At 57.3% G+C, this 13,949-nt stretch overlaps 2 protein-coding genes across 2 annotated transcripts in view; one reads left to right on the forward strand and one right to left on the reverse strand.

The window, feature by feature from the left end:
- The window catches only part of WDR93 (WD repeat domain 93), a 45,879-nt gene extending 42,287 nt beyond the window's left edge, over positions 1 to 3,592 (forward strand). Inside the window, exon 17 of the mRNA XM_026510467.4 lies at positions 3,251 to 3,592. Within this exon, the coding sequence (XP_026366252.3) occupies positions 3,251 to 3,347 (97 nt within the window). The 3' untranslated portion in view covers positions 3,348 to 3,592. The remainder of the gene's footprint in view (positions 1 to 3,250) is intronic.
- A 5,587-nt stretch (positions 3,593 to 9,179) lies between these two features.
- On the reverse strand, positions 9,180 to 13,175 carry MESP1 (mesoderm posterior bHLH transcription factor 1). Its single transcript, XM_026510472.4, has 2 exons — positions 9,874 to 13,175; positions 9,180 to 9,538 (listed from the first exon to the last, which is right to left on the reverse strand). Exons 1-2 carry the CDS (start codon positions 10,579 to 10,581, stop codon positions 9,464 to 9,466), a joined length of 783 nt encoding a protein of 260 aa, XP_026366257.2. The 5' UTR covers positions 10,582 to 13,175; the 3' UTR covers positions 9,180 to 9,463.
- Between the last annotated feature and the right edge of the window lie 774 nt (positions 13,176 to 13,949).

The following is a 13,949-nucleotide window of genomic DNA, read 5'->3' on the forward strand; positions in this document are numbered from 1 at the left end:
CCCATTTCCTGGCTCCCTGCCCTGCTGTAGAGTCTGCCGTCTCTGGCTGGGCCAAACTTGATCACAAGACAGAAATTTCTGGACACCAGAAGCAGACAGAAACAGAGTGCCCCTTCCCCTTGATGTCTCTCTCCTGTCTCTCTCTCTCTATTCCCTGTGGAATACAAAGCCCAGCGAGATTCGGGTTCTCCAAAGCCAGCTCTCTGCCAGAAGGTGGGCTTCTGGGGTGACCCAGCAGTCTAGGTCCACAGCCAAGGGAGCCCGGCACTGGGCAGGCAGGAACCGATAGCTCATTACTATTTGCATCAGGACATGAAGGAGACTGAGCAGCTTTTTGTTACATATATTGTACGTTTCTGTCTCTCCTCCCGTGACTGGCCTTGGACCTTCTTCCCGAGCATGAGTTCATTTTCTTTGGATTTTAGGAGTTCTGTGTCCGTGTGTCAGGAGTCTTTTTTTCCTGGTGTGTCTTTGGACAGGAGCAGATGTGTTACTCATCCAGGCAAATGGAAGTTTCGAGGGTCAGGTAGCTGCAGTTTTCCATCTTCTCCCTTAGGCTTCGCTGAGGGGAGGGTGTAAAGAGCCTCAAATTCAGGGTGCAAGCCGTGCAGTAGGACTGGGGCACAGACTGGGGGGCCTCTGGCTGTGTGACGGGACAGGCCTCGGTGTCTTCGTGCATAAAATGAGTGACAGCCGTATCTCCGCATAGGACCTTATGGCACATGCGGTAAAGGCCAGTCATCACTTATCATTAGATCATAGAGAAGGGCCTTCTCCACACCAACAGTGTATTTTGAAAATCATCCACGTCGTCTTGACCACATGAACGGCTTTATTTTCGAGCTTCCTTTTAAAACTTGCCCTGGTTCCATTTATTCACAAGCCTCTTGGAGAGTCACTTTTTCTTTTCTTTTCAAGATTTAATTTTTAAGAACTCTCTATACCTAACATGGGGGCTCGAACTTACAACCCTGAGATCGAGTTGTGCACTCCATCAGCTGAGCCAGCCCGGCGCCTGGGAGGGTCGTTAATTGAATCCATGTTGTGTTGACCCCCCGACCCAGAAATTTCACTTCCACTAACTTAGCAGCAGCAGAAGGATTATAATTAACCTGCACCTACCGTGTGCCAGGTACTACGCTAAGTGCTTTGCAGGCATAATCTTCTTTTTTACTGTTACTACTAACCCCACTGCACAGAGAGGAGGCACAGGCTGACAGAGGTCAAATCACCCACCCAGGGTCACCAGCTTGTCATCAAGGCCCAAGCAGTGTGGGTTCAAAGCCTGAGTGTGTAACCTGCACACACTCGGCCTCCTCCCTGCCCTTGGCTCCCACACGGAGGCACGCTCACGGCAGCCTGGATGACATTCACAAAAGACTGCCAGTGCCGAGTGGCCTCGATAGGGAAAGAGAAGGTGGTGGACCTGTGAGTGCCCCCTGGAAGCAGTTTCTAGGATACATTTCCAGTGCAAACAGCAGGATATACAACAGTGTGTGGCAAAAAGCAAGATTCTATGCACGTCTATGCTTGTACGTGTGTAAACAGCTTCCAAGGATTTACGAGGAGCTGTTAATTACCGTTGCTCTGAAAACCAGGATCAGAGGTGAGAGGGAGAGAGCTTGTAATTGTATACCCACTCGGAGTCTTTGATGTTTTGAAAGCAAAGTATACATTACTTTTTCAAGTTAAAGACTGTTTTAGTGCGTCGATACCAGATACATCTCCGGGTGGCTGTCCCTTGGCAGGCGGAGCCTCAGAACAAATCCAGAGCTGCAATAGCCGCCTTTCTCCCCACAAGGCGCCCTCCTCCCACTCGCCCTGAGCGCTTTGACCCCCTCGGCGCCTGGCAGAAACCTGGCCAGCAGCCCGCACCCCTTCCCCAGAACGAAGGCGTCCTCCGCGTGCTCCCAGCGGCCACCTCCACACGCAGAATGAGGGGTGAATCCCAGGCTTCTCGGACTCTCCTGTACTGAACGTGCATTTACTTGTTAGTTTTTTAAAAATTAACCTCTTATTTTGTAAAAGACCAACTCAAATGCCTTGTCTTCCAGGAGCACTCCCGGGCAGGGTGGACCCCTTCCTCCTCCCTGCATTTGACCTCTGTGGCACTGACATGCCTCGTGTTACAAACGGTCTTTCATTCCTCTCACCCTTAGGACCTGGGGGGAATCGGGGCTGTTCTAGTAACTCTGGTCTTTGCCACACTTGCACCCATGCCTGTCACTAGTGTAGCCAAACCAACGAGTCCACTCAGACACAACCCCAGGCGAGCTGTCGCACGAAGGAAACTTGATTTGCAGCCAAGGAGAAGACCATGGGGAATAACTTCCAAAGCCGTGACTCCCCGAGCAAGGGTGAATGGGGCCCTTTACTGAGGGGTCGGATGAATATTTAGCTAGGGAAGCCCCGTCATCATACGTAGGGTCACGCGTGCGCCTTAAGGAAACATGCCTGTACAGACGTTGTATGTTATGTAAATGAGGTGAAGGTAACGGTCACTCCCTCCATGGGTCACTCCACGGTCCATGTGCGCCTGTGAGTTGAGGTTAAGTTCAAACCGGTCTGGGTGGTCTGGGCCTCCGGAAGTCTCTGGGAAGTTGTTGTTGCTTGAGGGGTAGTTTCGGGTTCAGTCAGGGGATTGCTGTGCCCCTTGGGTCTTTTGCCTGAATTAAGATACATGCTGGAAAGGGATTGAGCCCCACGTGGGACTCCCTGCTCAACAGGGAGCCTGCTTCTCCCTCTCCTCCCTGCTTGTGCTCTCTCTCGCTATCTCCCTCTCTCAGATAAATAAGATCTTAAAAATAAAGAAATAAAACTACTTGTTTGGAAGGAGGAGCTTAAGGAAAAATGTGGGTACAAATGGAGGCAGTCAAGGTCAGGTCTTGGGGTCCAGCTGGGGACACTAGTAGATGTTCAAGGAGTGTTTATTCACTGGATGTGTTGGGACTCTGATGTGGCTAACGGTGGTCCACGCATGGGCCGTGAGCCCCCCAGTGCGCCGGCCTTCTATCGGGGCGCGCCCCCTGTTTTAGACGCCAGCCCTGTCATCAGGCAATGAAGGTGTTTCGAGGTGGGCTGTGCACCGGGCTGAGTCCTGAGGACACAGACAGGTGTCAGATGTGCCATTTGGAGAGTTTCTTAGTTTAGCACAGCGCTGGCAGGGGCTGCCCAGCGACTAGGAGCGGGAGGGGTGGGGGGCACACAGCATAAAGCGGTCTCCTCTCATCTCCACCTATGTGGCCCACAGGTTCCAGAAGCTGGAGAAGAAGGTGAACGAGCAGGAGCACTGGACCCGGCTTCGCAGGTATTCCTTGCTTCTCCAAAGAGAGAACTACAGGAAGTGACTGGGCTGCTGCCCTGGGTGCTCTGAAAAGGTTGGCTCCGGGCAGGCCTCACCCTAAGATGCCCTGAGGTCAAGAGACGGGGTGACAAAGGGCTGCAACTCAGTAGGCCCACGGGCCCGGACTGGCAGTCTGGGGCCTCAGCAAGGGAGAGGTATGATTTGGGGAGCCTTCAACCCTAAGCCGCTTGTCAGAGCCCTCAGGTGGCCAGATGTGTCACCCCAATAAAGAGCGATACTGTTCCCAGACTCCGAAGTTGCTGTGGTGTCCAGACCCTAGCAGGGCCCAAGCAGTGGTTTCAGACAGAGTCCAGGGCCTTGTGAGGACCACTCGCCTTTCTAGGCCCAGGAGAGTCATTTTGCTCAAATGAGCAAGACCCCAGGCTACCCCGGCCACTATGAGGCCCACCCACTTTCTCCCCACCCACTTCCTTTCCCTCTCTGTGCTGGCTCATGACCTTTCTGGAATCACTTCCGAGAGGCTGAGGCTCAGAGTGGCTGGACACTGCCTGAGGTCTCAGGGGCCTGAGAGGTGAGGTGGCAGGCAGGGACTGTGCCACTACTGCCCCTTGCCGGCTGGGCTGGAACCCTAGAGGAGGGCGGGGGTCTGGACGACAGGAGGGGGGCTGAGAGGTGCCTTTCTCTTCTGTGGGAACTGCCCTTCCCAGGAAGACAGGACTCCGCGGTGCCCCAGCTCAAGGCCCGCGCCTGCCTCTCCGAGGACACCGTGTGGCGCCTCTGAGAACTGCGGGTGGTTGGCGCGTCCTGGCCTCCCAGTGCTCCGGGCAGGCGGGCGGCGTCTGTGACAGGCAGCTCCCTTTCTGTCCCCATCTCTCTCCTCCCTTGGGTCACACACGCTCCTCCTTCACGGCGCTGGTACTGACCACAGAATGTCCCTGGACGAAGAGGTTACCGCCTGAGGGACTCCGCCCCCCGCCCCCCCACCATGGGAGCAGAGACAGCCGCCACAGCGACTTTCACAACAACCCTCTTCGGACACACAGCAGGCCACTCTCTTTTGAGATGAGGGAGGAAAACGTGGGATGATGGCCGTGGCCTTACACACCACCCGAATGCGACAGGGAGCGAATGTTTACGGGGCACCTACTGTGAGTGTGTGCCTGACCTGTGCGCCTCAAGGAACCTCGTGAAATGGAGATCTTATCATTATCCACATCTCAGAAGGGAAATTGAGGCCCAGGTTACACGGCCTGGAACAGCCTGTATCGAGTCCTAAAGGACTTTTTCAACAGCAAGTGTCAGAGACTCAACTCAAATGAACTTTCGGGTTGGCTCATGTACCATAAAAATCCAGCCATGATGCTTTCCACGTAGCCAGGTCCAGGTGTTGGAGAACATCAGGACTCTTTCCATCTCTGTTTTGATTCCCTTTTCAGGGACATGAAACTGCCAACAGCACCCACAGCGAGTATCCCTTTCTCGACAGTTTCAGCAAAGTCCAAAGCCTGTTTCTCACTGGTCTGAATGTAGTCACATTCCCGAACCACTCACGGGCCAACCGTGCAGGTCTGTGGCACGGGCCCATCCCTGGAGGGACGTGGAGGTCACGCCCACCCAAACTAAGGAGGGGAGAGCTGTGTGGAGACAGGAAAATGCCAGGTCACAGGGAAGAAGGCAGGAGGGGTGCTGAGCTGGCCCTGTCCACGCTCTCCAGGGTCATGTGCTGCCCACACCAGGCCACCTCCTCCTTGCCGTGTGTGTGTGTGTGTGTGGTGGGGGAGGTTGGGGCATTCACAAGGAGCCTCATATGCCAGGTACACAGGACGGGGAGAGGGGAGGGCGGAGGACCCAGGGCCTGGCGAAGTGCCAGGAAATGGGCAGAGGAGTCCTGAGCCGCGCTGAGCTGGGGCCTCATGGCTCCAGCCCCACTCAAGGCTGGTGTACCCCCGGGGCTGAGTGAGCGGTGCCAGAGGTCCTTGCCCACTGGGGTGACAGAACCCTTCAGAAGCACCAAGAACCTTGGGTCGCCTGGGGGCTGAGTCAGTTAAATGTCCAACTCTTTTTTTTTTTTTTAAAGATTTTATTTATTTATTCGACAGAGATAGAGACAGCCAGCGAGAGAGGGAACACAAGCAGGGGGAGTGGGAGAGGAAGAAGCAGGCTCATAGCAGAAGAGCCTGATGTGGGGCTCGATCCCAGATCGCCGGGATCACGCCCTGAGCCGAAGGCAGACGCTTAACCGCTGTGCCACCCAGGTGCCCCAAATGTCCAACTCTTGATTTCAGTTCAGGTCCCATCTCAGACTTGTGAGATGGAGTCCTGACTGTCCCCGCGCCCAGCGGGGAGTCTGCTTGAGATTCTCCCCTCTCCCACCTTGCTGGTGCACAAATGTGCTCACTCTCTCTGTCTCAAAATAAAGAGAACCTTGGGTCTTCTCAGGGGACTGTTGGAACTAGTGTGAGTCAAAGGAGTGCCCACAGTGCCGTATTTAGGCTCACGGTTGTGCAAACGCAGAGATGACATCTGGGGAATGGGGTGGAAAGTGGCTCCTGGCCTCGCGCTGGGGTAAGCAGGGGCTTTGCTGTTAGGGCTCACTTCCTTCCCAGCCCTGTGCCAGCCCGGTTCCCCAGATGCAGGCTGTTTCCGAATCCTGGCGCGTCCGTGTGCCCTGGGATGGCGGTGCCGATGTAGCAACACGTAGCCAGAGGGACATCTGGGCTCAGCCTCCCCCAGGCTCACCACCCACACACACACGAGGCCCGGCCCAGCCTCAGCCCAATCCCCTCTGATCCGCCGACAGACAAACCATGACCACCACCCCTTCTTCCCCCGCCCTGGGGGTTCATAGGGTGACCCATGTAGTACGTCCTAGAATAAATGTCTCGACATAAAACCATCAGCTTAGCTGCCCCTCCTTGGGACGCAGCCCATCCAGCATCAGCACCCACACAGCGCAGCTTCTCAGCGGGAGCAACATCCCTTCTCAGCAAGAACAGCTTCCCACGAGCAGTAGTGCCGGCGGCCAAGGTGCACGAGGGGCCTCATTCCGCACCTCCCAACACACACACACACACACACGCACACCTGCCAGGACCATACTGAAGACCTGATGTGTCAACTACCCACTGTTGTCCCCGCCCCGACAGCCAGGTGCGAGCTCTGCGAACAGTTCCCAGTTCTCTGGGCCTCACGGTCCTGACCGGTAAAATAGGTCTAAGCCCACACACCTGCCCGCCTCACCTGTGACTCCCGGGCCCAAACGACAAGAGGTTAGGTGTCGACTGTAAAGCCCTTACCGCCGAGCCTGGCTGACGGGAACCGCTCCGTGCCCGTGCTCAGGGGGTTCTGCCCCGGCCCGCTGTGAAAGCAGCTCCTCAGGAAGGAGGGGCACCCGCCAGCGGCCCGCGGGGCACCCCGTGCTGATGCCAGTCTCTGGCTGCTGCCTTCCCGCAGGCACGTGTCCCCTTGTCAGGGCCCCAGGTGAGGTGGGGCGCCACCCTACCAGTACCCTCAGTCCTTGTCCTCGAGACAGGCTGGTGTTCAGCTGTGGCGAAAGCCAGGGAAGCACCCAGGGGCTGCACTGCCATCGGGGCCCATCCGAGGCGGCCACGGACCATCGGCTCCGGTTAGCCTCTCCTTACTCAATTTCCGCATGCTTGACGCGGCCCCAGCAGCTGGCCGCTGTCACGGGTTGCTTAGCCGAGAACTGAGAGAGCTGTCGCCTACCTGGACGCTGCTGACTGTCCCAGGGCCTCGGAACGGGTACACAGGCTGTCCTTCCGGTGCGGGGGGAGGGGGGGTTGGCCCAGCAAGCGGGCGCAGGCGCAGGAGCGGTGCGCGGAGACCCCCCCCCGCCCCATCCCCAATCCTCTGTCTAATTAGCAGAGACGCGTTAATGAAAATTCACACCCAGGTGCTAATAAACACTGGGCCGCTCTGGCTCCAAGAGGGAGGCAAGGCTCTCCCCAGGGGAGGGCGCAGGCAATGAGCCCCACTTATTTGTGAAAAGACTTGCTAATAACTTTAATTCCCCATCCTAAACCACAGGGCCTTTGCCATGCAAACAGATTTTCTAAATTGGCTAGGCCCCTGGAAAGGGCTTCCCACTCTGCTCTGGTTAGGGTCCTGGGAGGGGAAGGCAAGATGGGAGGGGAGGTGTGGGAAAGAGGGTGGTCAGCGGAGGTGTGAGGTCTGCCCCCCTGCAGGGCCCCTGCTTTTGGATCTCACTCTCTGCTGCCAAATGCTGGCCAGGGTGCGCCTGGCCGCCTGAAGGACAGCAGTGCCGCCCGCCTGCTCTGAATTACCGCCCCTCCCAGCCGGGCCGAGCGCTGGAAATGATCTCTGAGGCAGTTTCAAAACAAACCTATCAGTATCCATGGCTAAACAGATAAGCTCCCGGGGTATGTCCATGCAGTGGAATATCACCAGGCAGTAAGAAGTACTGATGCATGCGACCACATGGATAAACCCTGAAAATGTTACGACCCGTGAAAGAAACCGGACACCAAAGGCCTCGTGTTGTGTGATTCCAATTCATTCAAAATGTCCAGAACAGGCAGATCTATGGAGACAGAAAGGAGATGAGTGTGCTGGGTGGGGGAATGGGATAATGGGGGAGTGCCTGCTAATGGGCACAGGGTTTCTTTTGGGGATGATGAAAATGTTCTCAATTTAGGGGCACCTGGGTGGCTCAGTCGCTGAAGCATCTGCCTTCGGCTCAGGTGATCCTGGGATCCTGGGATCCCGCCCTGCGTCGGGCTTCCTGCTCAATGGGGAGCCTGCTTCTCCCTCTTTCTCTGCAGCTCCCCCTGCTTGTGCTGTCAAATAAAACCTTTAAAGAAAAAATGTTCTCAATTTAGACAGCGGTGCTGGGTACATAACTCTATAAATATACTAAAACCACTGAATTATAAAGATTAATTTTTATGGTACATAAACTATACCTCAATAAAGCTCTTATAGAAAATAAATACCAAGGCCTGTATTTCAAAGATATTTGAGGGAGAGGGGAGAACTTGGTATGCATCCACAGACGGCCTTTGTGCAGAGGCTACATGCCCTAACCCCACCTCGCCTTCCCCTCAAGGCCTGACTGCTTCCCAGACAACCTTAAGCAGGCCAGACTCCTTCAGGGTCAAGGCTTTCTTCTTCCCCATACAGCACATCCCTGATCAGAACCCAGCCATGTAGACGGGTGTGTGGTTCCAGGATGCAACTCCCATGAATCTCTCCACCCTAGCTAGACCGCTGGGAGGTTACAGTTATATGAACCCGGGACTGACTCTCTGGTGTTAGTTTATGTCCCTAAACCACCTGGGTGAGAAACCAGAGTGACGGGAGATGACACGATCCCAAGGTCCAGGCCATGATGCCCTAGCAGAAGAGAAGAAGGGGCTTGAGATGCATGAAAATGAGCCCTTGGTAGCTGGCGTCCCCTCAGACCCTACCCTAGAGCTGGCAAAATCCCACTGGGGATGAGAACTCAGATTCTGAATTCAGAGCTGGGCTTGAGTGCTGATCCTTGGTTTATTCTTCTGTAAAATGGATATAAAATGTGTATAATGTACTGATGCACAATAAGTACTAATGGAAGTGTATTTTCTACAGAGATACTTAGGTTTTACCCAGCTCCCACCAGGTTCAAAGAAAAGATGGACAGACTCTACCTGCTACCACTTCCCCATATGCAGCACCTCCCCCTTCCAGGCTGACCTTCCTGGAACAGGAGATGCTAAGTCAGGGCTGGAGGAAAGGGTATGAGCCTGTGTGCTTTGAGGGCTGAAGACTGCAAGAGACCCTCTTGATTCTCCCAGGTTCTTCTTTGGAGAGGGGGAGGGCGCTTTGTGTCCACGCAGAGGAAGAAGAAACAGTCAACTGACACCAGCACAGTTTATTCACAAATAAATAAATACATACGAGGCAGGCACTCCCTGCCGGCCTCCGAGGGTCAACCTATAGGTCCCTCCGTTGCGGGAGGGGCTTGGGAGGACCGTCCAGGGTGGCGACAGGCTCTCGCTCTCAGGAGTGTGTATGCCAGTATCACAGGTGCCCCCTCCCTGGAAAGGGAGTCTCGAGAGGGGCCGTTTTGAAGGTGCCGAGGCCAGAAAGGCCTCGATGCTCACAGACAGGGCGCCAGTAGTACGTCGTCACTTCAACTATTCAGGCCGGCGGCCACTCCAGGGGCGAAAGGGGCATCCAGGTCTCCAGCAGGGTCAGCACGTCGCCAGGCAAGAGCTGCGGAGGGAGAGGGAACAGAGTTACCGCCCGCGTTGGCTGCCGAATGTTGGTGTCCGCGCTCATGGGTTCCACTCTCAGGGGACCTTTGGAGGGGAACAGGACCCTGTGCCCTGCGTGTCCTCACTCCCCTCCCTGCTTGAGCGCTCCGGGCACACCAGTTACGCAGCTCCGAACAGCATGTAGACCAGGCCAGGCTGCCGGTGGGGGTGCCGCAGGGGGAGTGGCCCCCGCAGTGGGAGTTGCGCGCTGGGGACGCGGACAACAGGTAGCAAACAGGTAGCACCACCCACGACGGCGCCGGGAGGGAGTCCCGCGCGGGAGGGGGTACTAACCGGAGACGAGGGACCCAGCTCCATTGCCTGCGATTCCGGACACGCCGTCTCGTCGTAAAGCACCGGTGGGTCTTGAGGCTCCGGCGCCGCTACGGCTGCGGGACAGGCTGGCGGGGACCCCCACGACGCAGCGGCGCCGGCGGCGGAGCCCAGGGCGCACGCCTGCACCTGCACTTGAATCTGCGTCTGCGCCTGCGCGGGGCCGCCGTCGGGGCAGAGCGGGCAGCCCCGAGGCGTCGCCGCGTCGCTGCGCCGCGGTCGCCTCCGCTGCAGGCTCTCCTCGCTGAGGCCCAGCACGGCCGACAGGTGGCCGATGTAGCGGATGGCCAGGCGCAGCGTCTCGATCTTGGTGAGGCTCTGGCCGGCGGGCGCCACCGACGGCGGCAGAAAGCGGCGCAGCTCGTGCAGGGCGCGGGCGAGCGTGCGCATGCGAAGCTTCTCGCGCTCGCTGGCGCTCTGCCGCTGCCCGGAGCCCAGGCGGCTGCCGCGGGCGCCGCGCCTCCCAGCGCTCCGGGCTCGGGAGGCCGCGTGGGCGCCGGGCCGCCCGGGGCTCGGCTCGGGGCTGCCGGCCGGGACGCTGCCCCACGAGTCCGGGGACGAGGCGGGGCAGCAGCCGCAGTCCCTGTCGGAGGGCGGCGGAGGCGGAGCCGGGCCCCATCCCGAGAAGAGCCAGGACTCGGAGAGCGGCGGGCACAGGGACTGGGCCATGGCGGCGGTGGCACGTCTGGGGACCGGCGGCCGGCGACCGCTTTATCCGGAGCCCGAGGTGTGAAGTGGCCCCTTCCAGGCCGCATCAGCACTTCAAAGCGGGTTCGGGGCCTGGAGGGGGCGGGGCCTGACCCTTTGAACCAACCGGGGTGCTGAAGGTGTGGGTCGTTGACTGCCCCAGGTTGGCCCCACCTGGGCCCTCGCATGGGCACCTGACCTAGCCGCTCAGGCCTCTGGAAGTATAGGACCTGTTTGGGGCAGTCTTCACCTGTTGGGACTTTATGCACATTCTTAACGTTTTCTTGCAAATTCGTTCCCAGTTTGTACAATGGGAGCCTTGGGGCATGCTGCAGCTAGGTCTGTAGAATCAGTAGGACAGGGACCCTAAGTGGGGCCCTGATTCCCGCTAGAGGAGAGAGGAACAGTAATCCATTTCTCCTCCTGGACGTGGCCTTACGTGGTGGTGGTGGTCCTGGGACGGAGGGGGCACTATGAGGAAGCTATCCCTGGCAAGGCCAAGCAGCTGGCCAAATCTGGTCAAGTTGCCAGACCATCTGAGCTGAAGGAGGGAAAGCCTGATGCCCTCCAGGACACCCTCAGCCTGGCAGGATCAAGGGCTTGGCCTGCTGCCACAAGCTGCCACCACTGGCCTCTAGCTGGTATTCTGCCACTTTGGGGCAGGTATAGAGGGCTTTGCCATTGAAATGTGTCGGGACATGACACAGAAAAAGCATTTAACAAAATTCATACCCCTTCATGATAAAAATCCTCAGCCAGATAGCAATAGAGGGGAACTTTCTCAACCTGACAAAAGGCATCTATCTACAAAGAACCCAGGGCTGATAGCATACTCAACAGGGAAAGACTGAATGCTTCCCCTAATACTGAGAACAGGCAAGAATGTCTGCTCCTACCCATGCCTACTCAACATTGCCTTGGAGGGCCTAGCTTGTGCAATAACAAAAGAGAAATAAAAGGCGTACGGATTGGAAAGGAAGAAATAAAACTGTCTCCATTTATAGACAATGTGATTGTCTACGTAGGAAATCTCAGAGGCCCTCTGCTGCCTGCCTGACCTCTCAGGAGTCTGAGTTCGCACTTGTCACAATAGCTACTTTGTGCACTGATGTCTGTTCTCTGCCTAGATTCTGAAGTACCTGGTGTCTAGCATCATGTCTTCAAGACAAGTGGTTTATAGAGTCTCTTTCAGTGTGAGGGGTCTAATGTTTCCCATCCCCCATGGCTTCCAGCCTGGTGAGCCTGATGGGTGAGCTGGTCTGTAGCAAAGGCGGCGAAAAGGCTTAATACCTTCTCCCTGGGTATCTCTGCCCACCACCGCCCCCTCCCCCTCATCTCTTTTATCTTCTACTGCCCGTGGCTTCTTCTAGCACCTTCTGTACTCCCTTCCTCTGCAGGCTGTCCCAGCAGCCCCAGAATTCTTATGCCCATGGTCAACCCAGGAGAGGTAGTGCCAACCTGCCCTTGGGGAGAAGGAGAAGAGCCCATTCCCTGGGACCCTGCCATAGACCCATCTATTCCCAAAGAGAGCCTGATCCAGGAGGGCCCTCCTCAGCCGGAAGCTGTCAGTGAGGTCTACCCCTTTTGGACCCTCGTCAAGGGATGCCTTCCTGGGGCTCCAGATCCAAGCCAAGAACCTGGCATTGCAGCCCAGCAGCTGGGTCCCTTGGACCCCACTGGACCCGAGGGGACTAACAGTTGGCAACTGGTAGAGCGTATCATGCACTCGAGTGGGAGGGGGTGCAGAGTAAAGACTGGTCAGGCAGGAGGGGTGGGGTCTGTGAGGGCTCTGGGGTCTCTGCTGCCAACCTTCTCCCTGTCAAAAAATCCCTCCAATTCTCACATGATTCGGATTTCCACTTGGCAGCTAATCATTGAGAAAACTGAGACCGCCCAAAAACGCCCAATCAGCCACCTCTTGTTTCACCGTCATCTCTTTGAAAATCCAGTAGGTGCACATGGCTAGAAAGTCCACAGCTCAACAAGCACTGAGGGTCTAACAAAGTTCATTGCCATCCTGCCTCAGAGGCCTGCCGTTCCCTGTCCAGGGGAAACCACCAGTACTGGTTTGTCGTTGAAATGACTCCTCATTTTATTAAGTACAAAATCAACTAGATGTGTTTTGGACAACAGGCCATATGTGTGGGAGGCAGACTGTTTATCCTAAAAACATAGCTCTGGCTCCTGAGGATTGGCCCATCTGGGACCTAAGATCTGACATCCCTCGGGCCCTTGCGCAGGAGCAGCCGTGAGGCCTGGGGCAGGAGAGACACCATGCTCAGGACAGGAGGATCTCTGGTGTCAGGCTGAGGGAGGGCTAAAAAGCCCCTGGGGCGAGTGTGGAGGCAAAGAGCCCACGGAAAGGGCAGGAGAGAGGTGGGGCAGATGGCAGGTTTCCACCTCCACCCCAACCTTGGGGGCCTCAGCCCTGAGGGCTGCCGCCTGGGAGTCCCTCCCTCTCCCGCTGCCCCCCGGAGTGTCCGGCCCAGTGTGTGCAAGGGCCAATGCCAGTGGGCCTGATGGAGCCAAGCCTGGACAGAGGAGGGACCCCCCCAACCTGGAGCGCGGGCTCTACAACCTCCTGCCAGTCGCCTTTCCCTCCCCCCCCAACCCGGCCCCTCTCACCTTTGATCTCCTTATCGCCAGGCTCTCCTGTGGGCTCATTTGGGAGCTGCCCCAGTTAATGAGTTCTCCGGGCAGCAGGGCCCACATGCCCTCCCGCTGGGGTGAGGCCTTCACACCTCGGGGGCCTGTGTTTTGACAAGTGCCGGAGCCAGTGCTCCCGCTCCCCTGGCCCGAGCCCACCTTCGCCTGCCAACGTGTAAGGCTGGGAAATAAGGCCTGGGGGCGGCCCCACTGAGCAGAGGTGAGAGTTCAGTGGGGGCCTTGGCTGGGTTTGGGGGCAGGCAGGACCAGGCAGCCTCCTCTTGGGCCGAGGCCTGGGTCCCAGTCTTCCGGCTAGGAGCCAGCCAGCTCCTCGGGCCAGGCCTGGGTCCTGGATACCACCCCCCTCCCACCTCCCAGCCTCGGTGCTCTCATTTCCCGGCCAGCCCTCCTGACACGGGAGCGCTAATCAAAGGTGCTATGTCAATACTCCCCTTGTAGCCCCTAATCCCTGTCCCCGCCGGAGCCAGAGGCCCCAGGAGAAGGAAGCAGCTCTTCTGCTGCCAGCCCACTTAGCATAGCAGGCCCAGCTCCTGGGAGGCTTGTCATTCGGGTGTCCCCTGCGGCGGGATCTTCCTACCATGTCCTGGCACCAGCCCAAGACACAGACCATTCCAGGGGAGGGATTGTTATGAACAAGGGGTCACCTCATGTGGCCAGTGTGGGTTGGAATCGAATCCCTGTCC

Source organism: Ursus arctos, unplaced genomic scaffold, assembly GCF_023065955.2.
Source record: "Ursus arctos isolate Adak ecotype North America unplaced genomic scaffold, UrsArc2.0 scaffold_28, whole genome shotgun sequence".
Lineage (NCBI taxonomy): Eukaryota > Metazoa > Chordata > Mammalia > Carnivora > Ursidae > Ursus > Ursus arctos.